The 18664-nt window shown below is 45.8% G+C and overlaps 5 protein-coding genes across 9 annotated transcripts; 2 read left to right on the plus strand and 3 right to left on the minus strand.

Moving 5' to 3' along the window:
* Positions 1 to 559: 559 nt before the first annotated feature.
* LOC135348434 (ras-related protein ORAB-1-like) lies at positions 560 to 2732 on the plus strand. The gene is made up of 7 exons (XM_064546651.1): positions 560 to 776; positions 1020 to 1092; positions 1179 to 1226; positions 1405 to 1452; positions 1721 to 1816; positions 1997 to 2128; positions 2243 to 2732. The coding sequence occupies exons 1-7, from the start codon at positions 763 to 765 to the stop codon at positions 2444 to 2446; spliced, it is 615 nt and encodes a 204-aa protein (XP_064402721.1). The 5' UTR covers positions 560 to 762; the 3' UTR covers positions 2447 to 2732.
* Positions 2733 to 2895: 163 nt separating this feature from the next.
* On the plus strand, positions 2896 to 9236 carry LOC135348424 (GRIP and coiled-coil domain-containing protein 2-like). 2 transcript variants are annotated; one of them, XM_064546632.1, is made up of 19 exons: positions 2896 to 3171; positions 3222 to 3440; positions 4149 to 4233; positions 4280 to 4398; positions 4644 to 5315; positions 5383 to 5529; positions 5583 to 5774; positions 6339 to 6594; positions 6651 to 6829; positions 7076 to 7255; positions 7398 to 7468; positions 7521 to 7574; positions 7667 to 7928; positions 8019 to 8204; positions 8258 to 8302; positions 8385 to 8605; positions 8658 to 8724; positions 8790 to 8898; positions 8947 to 9236. In XM_064546632.1, the coding sequence occupies exons 1-19, from the start codon at positions 2986 to 2988 to the stop codon at positions 9048 to 9050; spliced, it is 3354 nt and encodes a 1117-aa protein (XP_064402702.1). In that variant the 5' UTR covers positions 2896 to 2985; the 3' UTR covers positions 9051 to 9236. The 2 variants fall into 2 exon arrangements, with proteins under 2 accessions (XP_064402702.1, XP_064402703.1); XM_064546633.1 differs by lacking the exons at positions 2896 to 3171; positions 3222 to 3440; positions 4149 to 4233 and having other exon boundaries at positions 4287 to 4398; positions 4631 to 5315.
* On the minus strand, positions 9188 to 13730 carry LOC135348426 (acetyl-coenzyme A synthetase 2-like, mitochondrial). Its single transcript, XM_064546635.1, has 14 exons — positions 13382 to 13730; positions 12985 to 13081; positions 12778 to 12924; positions 12669 to 12721; positions 12132 to 12310; positions 11917 to 12069; positions 11654 to 11807; positions 11466 to 11603; positions 11295 to 11387; positions 11127 to 11242; positions 10736 to 10990; positions 10546 to 10609; positions 9655 to 9776; positions 9188 to 9476 (listed from the first exon to the last, which is right to left on the minus strand). Exons 1-14 carry the CDS (start codon positions 13674 to 13676, stop codon positions 9312 to 9314), a joined length of 2031 nt encoding a protein of 676 aa, XP_064402705.1. The 5' UTR covers positions 13677 to 13730; the 3' UTR covers positions 9188 to 9311.
* A 43-nt stretch (positions 13731 to 13773) lies between these two features.
* Positions 13774 to 16207, minus strand: LOC135348429 (uncharacterized). Of its 2 annotated transcripts, none has more exons than XM_064546642.1 (6): positions 16066 to 16207; positions 15814 to 15882; positions 15330 to 15743; positions 14903 to 15275; positions 14687 to 14833; positions 13774 to 14495 (listed from the first exon to the last, which is right to left on the minus strand). In XM_064546642.1, the coding sequence occupies exons 2-6, from the start codon at positions 15871 to 15873 to the stop codon at positions 13885 to 13887; spliced, it is 1605 nt and encodes a 534-aa protein (XP_064402712.1). In that variant the 5' UTR covers positions 15874 to 15882; positions 16066 to 16207; the 3' UTR covers positions 13774 to 13884. The 2 variants fall into 2 exon arrangements, with proteins under 2 accessions (XP_064402712.1, XP_064402714.1); XM_064546644.1 differs by having other exon boundaries at positions 15814 to 15940; positions 16066 to 16192.
* On the minus strand, positions 16207 to 18628 carry LOC135348431 (uncharacterized). 3 transcript variants are annotated; one of them, XM_064546648.1, is made up of 6 exons: positions 18490 to 18628; positions 18096 to 18425; positions 17730 to 17988; positions 17444 to 17623; positions 16553 to 16604; positions 16207 to 16519 (listed from the first exon to the last, which is right to left on the minus strand). In XM_064546648.1, exons 1-6 carry the CDS (start codon positions 18523 to 18525, stop codon positions 16291 to 16293), a joined length of 1086 nt encoding a protein of 361 aa, XP_064402718.1. In that variant the 5' UTR covers positions 18526 to 18628; the 3' UTR covers positions 16207 to 16290. The 3 variants fall into 3 exon arrangements, with proteins under 3 accessions (XP_064402718.1, XP_064402717.1, XP_064402716.1); XM_064546647.1 differs by having other exon boundaries at positions 16207 to 16604; positions 17444 to 17611; XM_064546646.1 differs by having other exon boundaries at positions 16207 to 16604.
* Positions 18629 to 18664: the final 36 nt, after the last annotated feature.

The following is an 18664-nucleotide window of genomic DNA, read 5'->3' on the forward strand; positions in this document are numbered from 1 at the left end:
GAATCAGGCTCCTAGTGGGCTGTGACGGGCTCGAGCTGGATGCGTCCAGGTTTAGATATCGCAACAGAGGAAATATCTCTCCCGGTGATGGATCGTGCAAACTATGCAACACTGAAGAAGAATCACCTTCACACTTTTTAGTAAGTTGCCCTGCTCTCTCAATGCGCAGACTTGCTCTCCTGCAGGATGCCCCATCCTGCATCAGTGTTCACCTCCCCCACGACCCAAGGGCACTACATGACACCCTCTACAATCTCCTGCAAGGCCTTGTCTGGCTGAAAGCTGCCCATGCGCAAGAGTGGCTCTTGCTCTTCATCAAAGATCTAAGGCAAACCCGCGCTGATCTCCTTCTCACAAGCACATTGGTTTAAAGCTCCACCCTCTTACTACGTGTTATAATAATACCCATTTTCAATATTCTTTTTCGTCTGCCCAATGGGCTACTCTTCATTATTTGGAGGCTACAAAGAAGAAGAAGAAGGACTGGATATTATATTTTCAATTAGTGCGCACCAGGGGCGTGGCTCCGGCTGGGCTAGGTTATCATGTGATTGAAATTATGTCATTACTATCCTCGCCATCTTGTTTCCTGTGGGTAAAGCTTTTGAGTGTGTGTTTGGTGTGGCCATTGCTGGCGTTTTTAGCAGTTTATCCTACTCTCTACTAAAGCTACTTGTCTCTGTGTGATAGTCCAAGACTCACGCTGTATAGTATCGTCCTTCACAAGTTCTACAAGTTCCCTAGAGTACTCTATCTCCAGCAATGAACCCTGAATAGTGAGTCTGCCCCTAGCCCAGTCTCTATATTATATATCCTGTCATATAGTACACACACTGTTGGAGCTGTTGTATGCTATTACACACAACACACTGTGTACAGTATGAGCATCAGTTCAGCTAACATGGCTAGCTATCAAGGGGCAGTGGGTTGTGAGGGTTGGTCGTTTCCTGTGAGTGTGACTATGTGTGTGTACAGTGATTGCATGAACAGTGTGTGTACCCTCCCTCTCTCTCATGCAGTGACTACCTGTTCAAGTTGCTACTCATTGGTGACTCTGGTGTAGGAAAGTCATGTCTGCTCTTGCGATTTGCCGTACGTTCGTCTGTTAGTGTATTAACACTGTTGCCACTGTATTAGTTGTATTGCCATGTCAGCCCCCTCCCCCCCCCCATACACAGGATGACACATACACGGACAGCTACATCAGTACTATTGGAGTTGACTTTGTGAGTTGCTTTGCTGTGTCTTGTTGTCATGAGCGTGGGCCAACTATAGGATTGCCTGTATCTAAACAAGGGAATCATGAATACTCTGCATTATATAATATAATAATAATGGTGGACTCACTCTCTGGATTGTGTGTGAGGCGAATCTGAACTATCTAATTATCCATTTTCCTTGTAGAAAATTCGGACGGTAGAGTTGGACGGAAAGACCATCAAGCTTCAGATTGTGAGTTACAACACCTTTCTCCCTGTGTGTGGGTGTGGGTGTGGGTGTGTGTGGGTTGTGCATCTCTTTCTCTCGTGTGTGTGTGTTTGTTGCAATAAAGGTTTCTGTTGTTGCAGCTTAAAATGATGAGTATTGTACACAGTGACAAAACTTATATTCTGAAAGAGTAACACGCACACTCAGTGCATGTACGTTCTTAAAAGCTTTTATCACCTTTAATATGACCATTTCGATATTACTATCATTACCCCCCCCCCCCCCTATATAGTGGGACACGGCTGGACAAGAGAGATTCCGAACCATCACGTCCAGTTATTACAGAGGAGCCAATGGGATCATCATTGTATACGACGTCACAGACCAAGTGAGCGTTATTACCCTAAAAGGGTTATTATGAGTTGACACTTAATGATGTGGCATGTGTAGTATCAGCAATTACTGTTCATGTATACATCACATGTCTCTTATTACCGTGTGGTGTGTGTGCATATGTTGTGTGTATTGTGTGGGTGTGTGGGCCTGTGTTGAGACTGTTGCTTTGTAGGAGTCTTTCACAAACGTAAAGACGTGGCTGCAAGAGATTGATCGATATGCTAGCACCAATGTGAGCAAGCTCCTTGTAGGAAATAAGTGTGATCTCACCAACAAGAAGGTGGTGGATTTCACAACAGCAAAAGTAAGTAATTGTTCGAGAAATAGGGACCAGGCACTCAACTCTTGATTGATGTGCGTGCACTGTGCAAGTGTATCCTCTTCGTATTAATGGTCCATGACAAAAACTTTTTTGCAGGAATTTGCAGACCAACTTCAGATTCCTTTTCTGGAAACGAGTGCTAAGAATGCTACGAATGTGGAGCAGTCGTTTATGACAATGGCAGCGGAGATCAAGCGTGCACAAGGACCTGACAATGGTCACATGTCTGGTGGTGGTAACACTGTTCGTATCACTCCCTCTCAGCCTCTCAAAGAGGACAAGAAGAAAGGCTGCTGTTAGACTAGGAACTTACTTACATAAGCAATGTGTGTATTGTCCATGTTCATATATTGTATAGCATGATTTATAAGCCTCCTGCAAGTATCCGTACTCTATTTGACAGCTCTATTATATTAGTGGCTCGTATGCTGAATGTGTGTTAATTTATTGTAAAACAAGAGATTTCTGAACTGACAGATACTTTTTTGGCTGGTGTATGCTGTTATGTGTGTGTGATATTTTTGGCTTTACTTGTGCACTTCTTGTACACCTCCATTTTATCATAAAAAGTTTTGTGTATTGAAAATTCATCTTGTAAGGGTTCCTCGATTAATCGCCAGGTCTTAATAAACTTCCGGCCTTGATTAAACACAGACTCCTCCTTCTGCACGTGATTAATCAATTTGTGGAGAGTACACATGTCAATGCAGTGATGTCAATGTCTAGCCACGCCCCTCTAAGGAAAAGAGGGGGTGTGGTTGAAAGTCAAATGCCAGAAAGCTTCAGAATGTCTCTGTCTTGATTCTAGCCAGCCGTGTGTGTGTGGAAATAGCAGAGGTATGGACTTATTCTCTTCCTTGAAGACTGCCTATGACTCTATTGGATCAGAGATTTCAAAGAGTTTTGATTCTACTGACTTTGAGAAGCAGTCCACCCCAGCTCCCAACACACAGCCTAGAGCTGAGGAGGAGCCCACTACACAACCAGTGCCTAGAACTGAGCCACAGGAGATATCAGGACACAAGGTAGCGTTGATACAGCTCCATCATGACTGTACACACACACACACACACAGGCCCAGTCCTCTGAGGGGGAGACTGTTGGTCATAATGAGGGCAATGATTTCAATACCTCGTGGAGCCAATGGGAGGACACACCTACTAGGAAGACACCACAGCAAGAGAAGAGCAGCCCCCCTCTCGTGAAGACCCCTCCCACCAATGAGGCTACTCCCAACAAACCAATGGCCACCTCCACACCAGCTAAGGGGACTCCAAGCAAGGGAAAATCCAGTGTAAGCGTTATACCACCCTCACTAAACACACTCACTACACACACTAACTACACACCCTCACTACACACACTAACTACACACCTTCACTACACACCCACACTACACACACTAACTACACACCCTCACTACACACACTAACTACACACCTTCACTACACACCCACACTACACACACTAACTACACACCTTCACTACACACCCTCACTACACACACTAACTACACACACTCACTACACACACTAACTACACACCTTCACTACACACCCACACTACACACACTAACTACACACCCTCACTACACACACTAACTACACACCTTCACTACACACCCACACTACACACACTAACTACACACCTTCACTACACACCCACACTACACACACTAACTACACACCCTCACTACACACACTAACTACACACCCTCACTACACACACTAACTACACACCTTCACTACACACCCTCACTACACACACTAACTACACACACTCACTACACACACTAACTACACACCTTCACTACACACCCACACTACACACACTAACTACACACCCACACTACACACACTAACTACACACCTTCACTACACACCCACACTACACACACTAACTACACACCCTCACTACACACACTAACTACACACCCTCACTACACACCCACACTACACACACTAACTACACACCCTCACAACACAACACACCCACACTATAGTTGGAGGCTCTATCCAGAGAAGATCTGATCAAGTACATCAAGAAACAATCTCAACTACTGCACAAGTCCAAGGTCAAGTGTGAAGGTGTGTATAGTGAGACTGTGTGTACAGTCATGGTATCTCCCCACAGAGCTGTCACGCGAGTGTGAGACCACACCCACTGACAGCCTCCTGGAGGAGCTACAGATAGTGAGGAGTGAGAGGGACATGGCAGTGCAGCAGGGGAAGTCCCTAAAACAAGAGAAACAGGTGATTACATACATTGTACCGTATTACTAGAATGTTTTGCGAGCATCAAACATAATTATACGAACTTTGCGAGGGTTAATCAATTCGAAGCAGAAAACCTAAACTGGTAAATAGACACGATCCTTGCTAGAACGCAATAGTTAGATTACTAAAGGTCAAATTTTCTGCTGATTTGGCTCATTCGCAAAGGTTTTTCACCAAAATATTCTAGTAATATGCATGTACCTACTAGATATCCCCTCCAGGAGCTTAATGATGAGGTACAAATGCTGACAGAGGCTAACTCTAAACTAAAGGCCTTCTGTGAGAAAGTCCAGAGTCAAGAGTCGGCCATTACTGAGCTAAAGAGAAGCCGTGATGAAATGAATGAACAATTCTCTCAAGATAAGAATGAACTCTCTTCACAACTTGTGCAATTGAGAGCGGAGCTGGAGGAAGCAAAGAAGGAGACGACGACACCATCTGAGGACATTAGCTCAGAGCAACATGCATTACAAGTGGAGAGAATGGAGGGTTTGCTCAGTGAGAAAACTGCCCGAATATCTACCCTGGAGAAAGAGCAATGTCAGCTGAATGATGAGTGTGATGGATTGAAGAATAGGAATGTGGCCCTAACACAGCAGTTGTCTGATTCCAATACCAGACTTGAGGAATTGGAGTCACGATACCAAGACTTAGAGAATGACAATCAACAATCTAAATATCAATTAAGTGAAACAATGTCGAAATTAGAATCTGCTCAAACTGACAAAGAATCAAAACTGATTGTTAATCTAGAGGAACAACTGGCAGAGGTCAGAGGTCAACTGGAGGAAGCAAAGAGTGATATGATGAGTGAACATGAGACGCACAGAGAGGAGACTAAGAAACTCAAGGCATTTATACTTAAACTGAAGAAGCAACTCAAAGAGAAAGTGGTGGGTGGTGGTGTGGTTGTGTGTGGGGGTGGTTGTAAACATGTGTGTGTGTGTGTGTGTGTTGCAGGATTCTAGTAGTAGCGAGGTCGCTCTGAGGGAGGAGGGGGAGGGGCTTCGGGTTGCCATGGAGACAGTGACGGCTGAGAAAGATCAGCTGGCAGTCCGACTAAGTGAAGCACAGACTAACAGTCAAGTGATGGAAGGACAAGTACAGGTATGTACATGTGCTACCTTGTCAGTCAGAGTACATGTACCCCCCCCCCTCAGGAGTTGATCTCCTCACTGACTAGCAGGGACACAAGGATAGAGGAGCTAGTGAGCATAAGAGATGAGCTCTGTGTGAGAGTGACCACCATGGAGGAGGGGAGGGAAGTGGCAGCATCTGAGCTAGCTAGTACTCAAGCAGACCTAGCCACCGCCCACTCACACTCAAACACTCAGCAGCACACTATTGAGAAGGTGAGGTACTGCCTGACACTGTGTTAGGCCAGTTGCTTCTTTATCGATTACAGTGGATTGTAGTGCAACAAAACCACAATTTAGATTGTTAGATATGAATAATAATCATTAATCAGGGCCAAAACTGAAAGGGGAAATTATATTTAGCATAGTTATTTCGGTCACTTCTGATTCTACAAATTCTAGTACATATCTGAGAAGAAAAAAAGACAGAACCTAATCTACCAAAAAGGGAAAGTTGGGTCAACTTGATTAGAGTATGCCAAAAGTTAGGGAAATTACTTATTGATTTGTAAAGAAATGAAGAAAAGTCCCCAAGAAGGAATCGAACCCACGCCTTATCTATCATATGATCTACGAAGCCACCACCCTAACCACTAAGCCACACTCCCAGAGATAGATACAGGTTTAGGGTTTTAGGCTATCTACATGTAATAAAATATTATTGTGGTTTTGCTGTTAAGCAATTCTCTGCAAGTGCACTGCAATCCACTGTAATTAAGTAGTACTGTAGAATCGTGTGCAGTGTAGCCACACCCCCACACACCCCACACCCCCACACAGCTCCAGTCCTCCGTAGCCTCAGTGCGTGATGAGCTAGAGAGGGAACAGCTCAGTCATTCTGAGACAAGGGACAAGTTGTCCACTGCTCAGAAAGGAGCTCAATCATCCACTCTCATGAACCTTGAACTCCAAGACTATCAGAGGTCAATAAGGTCACTGGAGGAGGAAGTGGCAAGCAAAAGGGCGGAGCTTGAGTCTACTCAGAAGGAAATCCACACCCACCTGGACAAAATAGAACAGCTCAAGAAAGAACTAGGTGTGAGATTATTAGCATATACTAGCTATATCTCCACACACCACACACCCACACAGAGTGTACGGGTGCCCAACGTGGTGCTGAAGTGGAGACAGTGAGTAAACTGAAGGCTTTGCTAGTAAGGAACAAGAAGGAGCTGGTGGAGGGACGGAGGAAAGAGGTGGAGCTTGGAGAACAAGTCGACCAACTCACTGCACAACTGGAGAGTGGGCGGGGCCAATCAGAAGAGTACAAGGTACAGTAAGAACTGTACTCCCCAAGTGCAGCACTGTACAGTGGATTGTGAAACTAAGTTTCACAGAAACCAGGCGACGACTCAACTTGACCCTTTTAGGGGATTTGTTTGCTTTTCTCAGAGCTGTGCTAATTTTGTGGAATCAGAAGTGGCCGAATAATTACACTAAATATAATGATAATCTAGTAATTAATAGCTACTGTATATACGTGTTTGTGCATTGTACAGATATTCCCTGTGCTATAGGTTGAGCTGAGTGAGTTGAGTGCCAGGCTCCACTCTGAGCAGCTAGCATCACAGTCATCAATGGAGGCACTCCAACAAACAGTGCGAGGATTGGAGCTAAAGACAGCAGGTCTTCAGAGTCAACTCTCCTCATCACAGGCCTCCCTCATGCTGGTGCAGGGCGAGTATGACAGCTACAAGGTAACGGGGAGGGCTGTTCAATCAGAAGGGTATGCGGACTATGTGGCCTTGCATTCCATGCTGTGTACAATAGTTGCTACAATGTGTACATGCAGTGTGTGTGTGTTGGTGACAATATGCCTATGTGCCTTTGTGTGTACAGGTACGTGTGCATAGTGTACTGAAGCAAAGGTCCACAGCAGCTGAGCAGGTGGACATCAACCCAGAGATTAAGTAAGTCTATGATATAGGTCATGTGATAACGAACCCTAACCCCTCCACACAGGAAGAGCTACGAGGACGAGATAACCAACCTAAAGGCATCACTACAGAACACAAAGTAAGAGCAATGCATTATCCATGTACAGAGCACTACCCACTCACACACCCACACTCCACACACACACACACACGCCCACACACACGCGTCAGGTCTCAACTCTCAGTGGTACTATCTGATCATGATGAGCTCCTCTCTGAGCATGACACCTTGACTGGTCGCCATGACTCCCTACTCCAGGAGGCACAGACTACAAGGGAGCGACTAACTCTTCGTGTTAGAGAAGTAGAGTCTGCATACAATCGTGAGAGTGTGGAGCAAAGAGGACTGGTAGAACAACTACGCCACGAGATAGAGGAACTGACAACAGCATTCACCAATCAGATCACAGGATTGCAACAGGAACATAAGAAGGTGGGTGTGGTTTACTAATGGTGGGCGTGTGTGTGTATTTGTGTGGTGTGTGTGGTGTGTGGAGGTTATACTAATGGTGTGTGTGTGCAGGTTGTGCTTGGTTTGCGTGAGGAGCTCCACTCGACACATTCTCAGTTGAGTAGATTACAAGAAGAAGGGGATAATAAAGTGTTCATTAGAGCTAGTAGTCAAGAAGCAAGGGGTGTGGTCAAGAAGGGGCTTAGTCTCGAGGTAAAGCCCGGGGCACTACCCAGTGAATCAAGGACCTCGGGAGTGGTGAGTGGACAATGTGTCCTGTGTGTGTTTATATTGCTTCTTTATTATCCCAGGGAATGGATCGCTCTGAACTAGAATCAAGCTATCCATCAACACCTGTAAGTCCCGTTACCCCCCCCCACACACACATGACCCCCCGCACACACGACCCCCTCCACACACATGACCCCCCATACACAGCTATCTCGTGAGGACTCTAGTGCTAGTCTGGAGCGACTCCTCTCAGACACAGGAGGTGGTTCACTAACAGAGCGACTGTCAGACACTGAGCTAGCATTACATAAGAGGCTGCAATCATCAGGGGTCAAGATAGACCATGTCACAGAGCTACTCAGAGAAAGTGAAGCCAGTTCAGTGCGACTGAGTGAACAAGCCAAGCTACTCAAGGAGGAGATTAGGAGGTGTGTGTGACATGTGATGGTGTGTGACATGTGATGTTATTATACCGCACAGACTGGAGAGGAATCAAGAGAGAGAGGGAGTGGCTAATATGGAGTACCTCAAGAATGTGGTGTTGGAGGTATGACTATCATGTAACGCCCACACACACACTAATCACGCCCACACACACACCCACACATACAGTTCCTGCACACTCAAGATATGAAGGAGAGGGAAGGATTGGTGCCTGTCATCACTAAGCTGCTGCAACTCAGCCCCCAAGAGGTCAAGTTTGTCCAGGATAGCATCCAAGGTGACTACACTGACCACAAGTGCCCACTATGAGTATCACATGATGCAGGTGATGTGGGTGATGGCCTCCCAGGGTCGGCAGTGGGACCCCCTGCATTGGGGGCAGCTGGCAGCAAACTCAGCAGCTACATTCACAGATGGACGGGATACTAGAATGAACAATGTCATATTATAGCTAGCACTCTGAACTCTCCTCATATATCACCATCCTGCATGCATGTACACTTAGCTAGCTAGCAATCATGTTTCGTGCTCTTAGACTGCACTTGTGTTTATTCATTCAACTGTGGTCCATACCATTAATTTTTATTGTGAAATTGACTCTAATTTTCAACTTTACACAGGGCAAGCAACTAAACACAGACAACATGAAAATAATGAATTCTAACAAAAGCATATATCTAATAATTATAGCTAGCTGACATATTTGTCTGAGTGTTTGGTTAGTATGAGTTGCACCACAGCAGGGTCAGCCAGAGTGGAGGTGTCACCAAGCTCCTCCGGTTGATCAGCTGAGATCTTCTTGAGGATACGCCGCATTATCTTCCCCGAGCGTGTCTTAGGAAGCCCTGGTACAATCTGTGAGGGGGAGTGTGTGTGTGTGTGTGTGGGTGTGTGTGTGGGGGTGTATGTGGGTGGGTGTGTGTGGGGTGGAGAGTTTGGATAACTGAGTGGGAATAATTATCATTCGTACAACAACACAGAGTCACAGTCTGACTGTAGTACAGCATTGTGTGTATTGCACACTGTCACTCACGAGATATCTCTGGGGGACAGCAAAGCTGCCAATCTTCTTCCGAATGCTTGCCTGAATGTCAGCCACTAGCTCTTCTTCATCCACCGCCACACCTTCCATGGGAACCATGAAGGCATAGATAGCTGCGGGGAGGGAAGGCCATAACTTTAGTTCCGTTGGTCCTATAACGTTAATTTTATGATTTTCTGAAAGCTTAGAAAGAGACTTTTCAAATGATGTGTTTCAATCCAAAAGTTTGTTCGGGCCATGATTTTTCATTTTTCGGCCTCGGACCACGGGCTATCCATGGGCTATAATCCATGGTATGGCCAAATTGGCAATCTCTCAAATATGAACTTAATGACACCATTTAAAATGTATTTTTCCAAGCTTTCAGAAAATCCTAAAATTTTTTACTTTGGATCCACAGAATTCAAGTTATGGCAGCTGAAAGAGATTGATTAATTAAACGGAGGGGGGGGGGGGTGTAGTTGAACATCTTTCAACAGCCATAACTTCAGTACAGTTGATCCAATGTCAAAAATTTCATGATTTTCTGAAAGCTTAGAAAAATACCTTTCAAATGATGTGTTTCAATCCAAAATTTCGTCCGGGCCTTCATTTTTCGGCCTCGGACCATGGGCTATTATAATCCATGGTACGGCCAAATCGGTAAATATTTTATCTCTCAAATATGAACTTTGATGACACCATTTGAAAGGTCTCTTTCTCAGAAAATCATAAAATAGTTGATATTGGATCCACAGAATTCAAGTTATGGCAGCTGAAAGATATTGATTAAACAGAGGGGGTGGGGTGTAGTTGAACATCACTTGATAGGTCTTTTTGATCAGTTACAGAGATTTTAAGTGAAGTGGCGACCTAATGTCATTCTATGGTTACCATAGTTACCTTCTCCGAATGTGTCATGAGGATAGCCCACTACAGCTGTCTCTGCAATACTCTCGTTCTGGTCCTGTAATTACGTAAATATAGTATCAAGTTATGTTTCCACATCGTTAGGCAATCGTCACTGTGATTATAACCAGTGCAGCACTCTTTCTTGTAAGCAATTAGCCACAACTATAAGGACATGACTCACAACACAGCTCTCCAGCTCAGCAGTGCCTATCCTGTGACCCTTGACATTGATGACATCATCCACTCTCCCAGTGATCTGATAGTGTCCCTCAGCATCACGTCTGGCACCATCTCCACTGAAGTAGAGACCGGGGTAGGGACGATAGTAAGTGTTGATGAACTTGTCATGATCACCATGTATTGTGCGAGCCATTCCAGGCCATGGTCTCTGTATGCAGAGATGACCCGACACATTGGGACCCTCCAGTACACGCCCCTGTCGGAGATATACACAAAAGGCCTCGATCAAATGTTGGTAAAATCAGCATGTCTCAGATGTTACACATTCCCAATAGCTAATGAACTGTATAGACAGACAGTCAATAGGACATAGCTCTGTTAGTGAGACTCACTGTTTCAGGGCTGACAAGAGCTGGCTCAATACCAAAGAATGGCGTCATAGGTAACCCTGGTTTAGGGGTGGAGTCATCGGGAGATGGTCTAGGAGATATCATGATCCCACCAGTTTCTGAGGGAGGGTGAGGATGGGAGGGCGGCTATTACTAGAGGTGAGCTCCTACCTGTCTGCCACCATGTATCCACCACAGTGCAGCGATCCTCACCCACCACGTTGTTATACCATAGCCACGCCTCGTCATTCAGGGGCTCCCCCACTGTGGGGGGTAATCATTATGGAGGTGGGGGTAGTAATTACAGGGGCTCCCCCACTGTGGGGGGTATAACACACTCACCACAGCCCAGTGTGCGGAGGCTGGAGCGATCGTATTTTGATACCCAAGAATCTCCAAACTTGAGAAGCATACGAATAGCTGTGGGGGCGGTGTAGAAATGAGTGACCTTTAACCTCTCCACCATCTCCCAGTATCGACCTGTGAGTCAGTTACACTGCATGGGGTCAATAGCTGCATACACTGGTTACCTGGGTTGGGGTAAGTAGGAACACTCTCAAAGAGTACAGTGGTCCCTCCATTACACAGTGGACCATACACCACATAGGAGTGACCAGTGATCCAGCCAATGTCTGCCACACATGCAAACACATCTCCTCTCTCAGGATGGTAGTCAAACGCATACTGTACATTAGTGGTAGGGGGGAGGATTAGAGCTTTCAGAAAATCCTTCACCAGAACTCTAGTTACACAGCCAACTCTAGTAATGCTGAGGCGTTGTACATGCTGTCACCTGTTGAGTGAGTGCTGCATAGAGCAGATACCCAGCCTGAGTGTGTACCAGTCCCTTAGGACGACCAGTACTACCAGAGGTGTAGAGCATGAACAGACTGTCCTCACTGTCCAGAGCCTCAGGAGGACACACTCTTGACTCACTGGACATAGCCTGAGTGGAGATATTAACAGAGTTCAAAGTGCAGGTCTACACTACCAGGAGGATTAGTGTACCTGTTCCAATGGGACGTCTCTAACAGGGTCCATGTTGACCTTTGATCCCGTCCGTGTAGCCACAAACACTCGTCTCACAGACTCCACCCCCTCCACAGCATCATCCACCACACTCTTGAGGGGAATCCCCCGCCCACCTCTCACACCCTCATCAGCCGTCATCACCACACTCACACCACCTGTGTGTGTGTGTGTGTGTGTGTGTGTGTGTGTGTGTGTGTGGGCGTGTGTGTGTGTGTGTGGGCGTGTGTGTACGGCAGTAATTTTTGTAATTAAATGTATAAACTAAGAGTAAAGGCAATCACATATCGTATAGCTAGAAATTTCTGCGGCCCAAATTTTCGGAAAATTCTGCAAATGAAGTAAACGCAGAAATACTATCCTCAAATGCTTATTAACCACGCCTACTTTAACACTTAAAGTTCAATTCGCAGAAATATTATCCGCAGAAGATCTTTTCACAGCTATTCGCAGAATTTTTGGGCCGCAGAAATTTCTAGCTATACGATATTCTGCCAAACCAGAAACAACACTCACCATCAATAATCCTCGCTCTCAGGGACTCTGCACTGAACCCAGCAAACACCACACTGTGGGGGGTACAATATTCACACACACGGTGTGGGGGGTATGAGGAGTGGCTTACTTGTGCACTGCTCCTATCCTAGCACAGGCTAGCATGGCTGCCACGGCAACAGGGGACACGGGCATATAGATAGCTACTCTATCTCCCTTCCTCACTCCGTCCCTCTTGAGGAGGTTGCCAAGGCGACACGTCTCATCAAGCAACTCCCTGGGAGGGGATTGAGTGAAGACCAAAAAATGAAATCAATGGCTGCTATCAGCCTCTCACTGGTATGTGATGATCTGGTGATCTTCTGGTTCATCTCTCTCCCATATCAGAGCCACCTTGGTGGGGTCAGTCTCAACATGACGATCCAACAGGTTCACTGCAAGTGTGTGTGTGTGTGTGTGTGTGTACGCACAAGCATGACCACAATACACATAGCTAGTTGGCAACAGTTGCTGTACAAGCCAGAGCCAGAGCCAGAACCAGAGCCAGAGCCAGAGAGGGGGAGGGGCTGGTAGACCTTGCAATGCTCAGCTGGCAAGTATTCAATAATGCATCTATTTAACCCAGAACCCATACACACGCAATTACACTGCACAATAATTATTCCTTCACAAGTGAACACACACACAATATTGGGTTGGGATAATACCATGACATGACGCTACGCTCGCCTCACCTGACACGTTGATCTTTCCCCCTAGAAACCACTTTAACCGATCCCCACTCATGTCACAGTCCATCGTTTGAGTGAAGTCCTCCATCCAGTGCAGCTTGCTCCTGGCTAGGTCCCCCCAGAACCTCGCGGGGTTCACTAGACTCTCCTTATACAAGGCTGCATGTTGCGGGGTCACTGAGGCCAGCTGCAGGGGGTAGCTCACTCCACTGGACCAACGCAGCCTAGAGGGTCCAACACTTGATCTCAGGAACTGTCTTGTTGGAGCTCTAACTCGTAGCAGCCTCTGCAAGGACATAGTTAATAGTCTTGTCTCATGAAGCAGCTAGGTACAAAGGTCATATCTATAATATTGAATTGATGCCCCTCTTTTACAAGCCGCGGGAAAATACAAATTTTTGTTTTTGTTCCTTTTGTCACATAATTATCATCACATGAATATCATTATTATAAAAGTAAACAAATAAGATAAAATCCCATCATGCACGTGAAGTTCATGCAGGAGCTTATTGCCCCAGGTCATAATGAAGTTGAGCATCAGGGGGCAGATGTATCGGGCTACTGCTGCGATACAACCCATGCTCTCCAGTGTTGTCAAAAGCTCTTCCACCATCACTCTCTGTCAGTGGCTTCTGTGAGGTTACCACTTCAGCATACTCGTAGGTGTGTGTGGGGGGTAGCTCTGGGGTGTCGTACACTGGCTGCAACACTGTGGGGGGTAATGCATTGGGGGGCTCAGCATAGTCATGGCTTGATGATGATGATGCTATCTTAGTGTTCTCATAGCTGTGTCTCCTCTGAGGGAGAGGGTCAATGGTAGCATACTCCACTCTCTGGGGGTCAATAGTAGCATGCTCAACTTGCTGGGTAGCGCTCTTCATCTTATGCTCATTTGAGTTGACCCTCATCACGACTGCGTGGGTGGAGTTAGTTGAGCTGACCATCACTGGTTCAGTCGATCCATTCGCCCTCGTATCCCATGGCGATGAGTAATCATTGTCCCCCTTCCTGGTGTCATACAGAGGGTTGTCGAAGTCGTGCTCTTGAGTAGACCCAACAGTGTTGGTCTTGAGAGGCTGTTCATTGATGGCATCCATACTCTCATACCTAGGGTTCACTGTGTGTGTGTGTGTGTGTGTGTGGGTGTGTGTGGGTGTGTGTGTGTGTGTGTGTGTGTGGGTGGAGCGACAATTAATAATTATCATAACACATTCCTTCCAACCACGGCTAGGGAAGCCATATGGTAGCAGACACACACTACCACAAGCGAGGGAAGTGGTCTAACCAAACATGGACACACGTATTTACCAGCTAATGATCTTGTGACAGACTTCTGTTGTCGATGCACAACACAGACCACCACTCCAATGATGAAACCCACAATCAGAGCAGCTATCAACACTCCCATCACTCCACCAGCTATAGCCCCTCCGGCTGGAGCAGGTGAACTGGTCTCTACAGGGAGATAAAAACAATCACCACCCAAAGTCGAAGTAATCAAAAGAACAAGAAGCTAGGTCTTACCTCTTACGCATGGGTTACCACTAAAATCAGATAGACAAGTGGTGCAATTTGTTTCGGAATCTCTCCCATTCAGACATTCTGAACAGTTTTTGTGTGGGTCCCACCCAGGCACACACACTATAGTTCCGTTAGTGTGACACTCTGCTATTTGAAGACTGGTATCATTCATGGTGGTACAATTAGGTCCACAGAAACCAGGAGAGCACTCGACTCTGAAACTCACGGTCATGTGAGATACGTCATGGTATCCAGTGAACGTCACCTCCTCTGTGAAGTCTGCTCCAAGTTGGAGGTTGTCCAGGTTAATCAACAGACTGTCTATTATGTTAGGGAGTCCACTGTCCACGGCTTCTATGAAGAACTGTGTTTGTCCCTGAAGAAATAACAATAGCAATCATTATTATCCCTCAATGACTAAGTAACTCACTGTCCACACTGTGCTTGACACCACTGGCAGAGGGTTGGCTGCTACACCCAGGAACCCTAGTGGGCCTTGGGGGAATGTTGTGCTCACTTGGGGGAATGGGCAAACAGAGCTGGGTGAGATTGGACAGTTGGTGAAGAAGTATGGAGGGTTAATGGCATTCTCTACAGTGACAGGTCTTGTCTCTAGTAATGCAGCGAATGGTCTGATGGTCCAACGGAACCTCGTGTCACATCTCCCCTCTCCTGTGTTGTCACAGTTGGTGTTTCTGAGTGGTAGATCATCACAGCACACTGCTGCTAGCTGGTCAGCACTTGCTACATCACTCAGTGGAGCAGCACATTCAGCACACAGTCCGGTTGGGTTGGTGTAGTTAATGAAATTCACTGTCAATACAAAATCTCCTCTCACTCCATCCTAAGAGAGAGCACACCAGTACACACACACACAGTCAGTCAGTTAGTCAGTGGTGGTGGTAGCTACTCACCTTACAGCTGAGTAGAGAGAGGCAGAGGAGGGACTTGAGCAACACTAGATAGCCGTCCATTGTTCTGAACTGTACGTAGCAATTCACAGTGAATGAAAGTAGACTGTCCTGCTATTATGATATCTACCTATAGTTATGAAACTTAAATGTAGATAAACACTATTTAGATTAATACCAACACTGAGTGATATTCTTTATTTAATAGTTGCTCTCCAAACAAACGTTATAGCTATCAGCTAGCTAGATACACACCTCCAAACAAGGGTTGCCAATCAAGCTCTAGTGTCAGTGCCAACTCTGTACAATCTCACATTAGGCATGCATTCCTCGACCTGGCTGGCTAGCTTCAGCCCCGGCTGCTATCTTTGCACAACATTCCTAGCAATAATTACATGTGGGCGGGGCCAGTACATTTAACCACAAAGCTAATAAGTAAACAAAAAACAGAATGAAGTAATGAGTAATAATTATGCTATGCTATTGGTTTGGCAGGGATGTGCTCATAGTGTACTGTGTGTATGGTGTGCTATAATCAGAGTCAGTGAGTGTTCCCGCCCCCTTGTTCATTAGTCCATCAACGCCATTATCACCATACAGCGGGTTGTCAAACTCTCTCTCATCGTCTATAGCAACGTCCATAGCAATAGCAACAGAGATGATTCCATTAGGTCGTGTCTCAGTGGCAGCATACACTGGGTTATCTCCGAGGGGGGTAACAATGGTGGGGGGTCTCAGGGTCAGGGGGGCAACAGGTGTGGGGGGTCCCAGGAACTTGACGGTACCTTCTAGATCTGGAGGAAACAAGAGTCGTGGTGCTCAAAAAATTGAGCAGACACAATTATTAAGTTTTTGAAGCATGTACCGCAAACATTACACGAATTTTCGCATGCACGCAGGATGCAAAATTAAATCTGCAAAAACTATGGCGCTCCATTTGTTTCATTATTCAATAGTGAAAAATATTGTCAATGGCGAAATATGTTGACAATGATGTAATGTGATTGTCAATACTTGGGTTACCTATTGTCAATGATTATCCGATCATTGTCAATAACTATCGTCATGTTTGTCAATAATTGTTGGAATTATTGTCAATAATTATCATCATTATTGTCAATGATTGCTCAATTTTATTGTCAATAATTATCATCATTTATTGTCAATGATTGTTCAAAGTATTGCCAGTAGAACCTCGATTATCCGGACACCTTGGTTCCAGAAGCAGGCCGGATAAGTGAATATGCCGGATAATCGAATAGATAAACCACGCCTTGATCCACCCACTTTATTGATAAACAGCAGTGCCACATGGTTGTCTGCGCATGCGCAGAAGATAAGCAGGCATGTCTCCATGGTAACAGCTGCAACGCGCATGCGCGTTTGAGGGACACGCCCATTTTCTGATCTGATAACAAGAAAACTGCTTAGCCGGATAATCGAGGTTCCGGATAATGGAGGGCCGGATAATCGAGGTTCTACTGTACCCTCATACCCATACCCTTGACTACTACACGGTGTTAGGAACACTGTTAGCTATCAAAACAGCTATAGGTCCATTTTGAACACCGAGGTAATTGTCTTTTCTTTGAGGAAGCCAATCTCCATATACACAGCACATATCATATCTCACCGTAATCTGTTAATCTCCTCGTCAGTATCTTATAGGCTACGATTAGAGCCACGGTTGCTATGGCAATCAGAGCGACAATAGTGATAGCTCCTAGTATACCTCCCACCACAGCACCGTCACTAGGTGGAGGGTGTGTGGGCGTGTGGAGTGTGGGAGGGGCTATGAGAGCTGTGGGAGGGGCTACAGTGGGAGAAGTGGGGACCAATAATCAAACTATTGTACAACATTACACTTATAGTATTAGTGCATGCATGGGGGGAAAAGGGAGATAGGGTAGGATGTTTACCTGTCCCTCTCTGAGTGCAAAGGTCAGAGGTCCCGGGGTCACATGACATGCAGTTAGGGAGGCTGTAACTGTCCGTACAGATCAAATCAAAGCTCAGCTCAATCTCAGCAATCCCAAACCTTCCTTGGAACACTTGTGGCTCTAGCCTCTGACCACCATCAATGTTTAGATCAATAGCAAAGGAATCAATATCTTTACTACCAACTCCCACTCCATCTGGCATACCACTGTCTTTAGCCATCAGGTAAAACTGAAAACCCTGTAGAAAAAGTATTGTACATAGTTGAAATAGTAATCGCATGCTTGCTCTCATAATTGGAATTGTTCTAGTAGTTAAAGTTGATTGTACCTGCTGCATATTCTTACCGTCCAGATAGGTCCAGAGTATAAGAATGGGTTCTCACTCCCTAGTACAGTGTCCCCAATATCCAGTAACATGTCAGTATTGCGACTAAAGAACGCTGTGACATTATTAACTGGACATCGTATTCCCATCTCTCCCAATGACCTCAGACAGTATATGAAGAAAGTATCACACAGCTCATCTCCGCTGCACACTCCAGTGTTGGTCTGGTTGTCACAGCAACCATATATGGGGTTGACGAGGGAACGAGTACAAGTGGCACATCTACTGTCTGCATTCAGATAAGAGTGTACCCTGACCCTCAGCTCATAGTCACCCACCACAGCACACACCTGGGAGGAGGGATGGAGGTCACCCTCACTAGCTGCATTACATGGACTCTAGCTAGCAACTCACCATGCAGAGAAATGGCAGTAGCTTGAAACACATCATCTCAGTGTTGACCAGTCTTGCAAACTACAGCTATAGACTAGCTATCTATTGATGTGTGCTCCATGCCTGCACTTATACCAGTGAAGCATTACAACACAGGAAGAGCCTGCACAGTCCTGCCCAAGCTACTCCTTATTAG

This window comes from Halichondria panicea, chromosome 15, assembly GCF_963675165.1.
Source record: "Halichondria panicea chromosome 15, odHalPani1.1, whole genome shotgun sequence".
Lineage (NCBI taxonomy): Eukaryota > Metazoa > Porifera > Demospongiae > Suberitida > Halichondriidae > Halichondria > Halichondria panicea.

Coding starts and splice junctions, on each gene's coding strand:
- LOC135348434 (XM_064546651.1), top strand. Junction 1,093..1,178: donor GTCTGCTCTTGCGATTTGCC/GTACGTTCGTCT, acceptor CCCCATACACAG/GATGACACATACACGGACAG. Junction 1,453..1,720: donor AGACCATCAAGCTTCAGATT/GTGAGTTACAAC, acceptor CCCCCTATATAG/TGGGACACGGCTGGACAAGA.
- LOC135348424 (XM_064546632.1), top strand. CDS start 2,986: ATGGACTTATTCTCTTCCTTGAAGACTGCCTATGACTCTATTGGATCA. Junction 3,172..3,221: donor AGGAGATATCAGGACACAAG/GTAGCGTTGATA, acceptor ACACACACACAG/GCCCAGTCCTCTGAGGGGGA. Junction 6,595..6,650: donor ACAGCTCAAGAAAGAACTAG/GTGTGAGATTAT, acceptor ACACCCACACAG/AGTGTACGGGTGCCCAACGT.
- LOC135348429 (XM_064546642.1), bottom strand. CDS start 15,873: ATGGACGGCTATCTAGTGTTGCTCAAGTCCCTCCTCTGCCTCTCTCTA. Junction 15,744..15,813: donor TCTCTCTACTCAGCTGTAAG/GTGAGTAGCTAC, acceptor GCTCTCTCTTAG/GATGGAGTGAGAGGAGATTT. Junction 15,276..15,329: donor TGTCAAGCACAGTGTGGACA/GTGAGTTACTTA, acceptor TTATTTCTTCAG/GGACAAACACAGTTCTTCAT.
- LOC135348426 (XM_064546635.1), bottom strand. CDS start 13,676: ATGTCCTTGCAGAGGCTGCTACGAGTTAGAGCTCCAACAAGACAGTTC. Junction 12,311..12,668: donor GAGAGCGAGGATTATTGATG/GTGAGTGTTGTT, acceptor ACACACACACAG/GTGGTGTGAGTGTGGTGATG. Junction 11,808..11,916: donor ATGCAGCACTCACTCAACAG/GTGACAGCATGT, acceptor ACTAATGTACAG/TATGCGTTTGACTACCATCC.
- LOC135348431 (XM_064546646.1), bottom strand. CDS start 18,525: ATGATGTGTTTCAAGCTACTGCCATTTCTCTGCATG. Junction 17,989..18,095: donor ACTCTGGACCTATCTGGACG/GTAAGAATATGC, acceptor CTTTTTCTACAG/GGTTTTCAGTTTTACCTGAT. Junction 17,624..17,729: donor TTGCACTCAGAGAGGGACAG/GTAAACATCCTA, acceptor CTCCCACTGTAG/CCCCTCCCACAGCTCTCATA.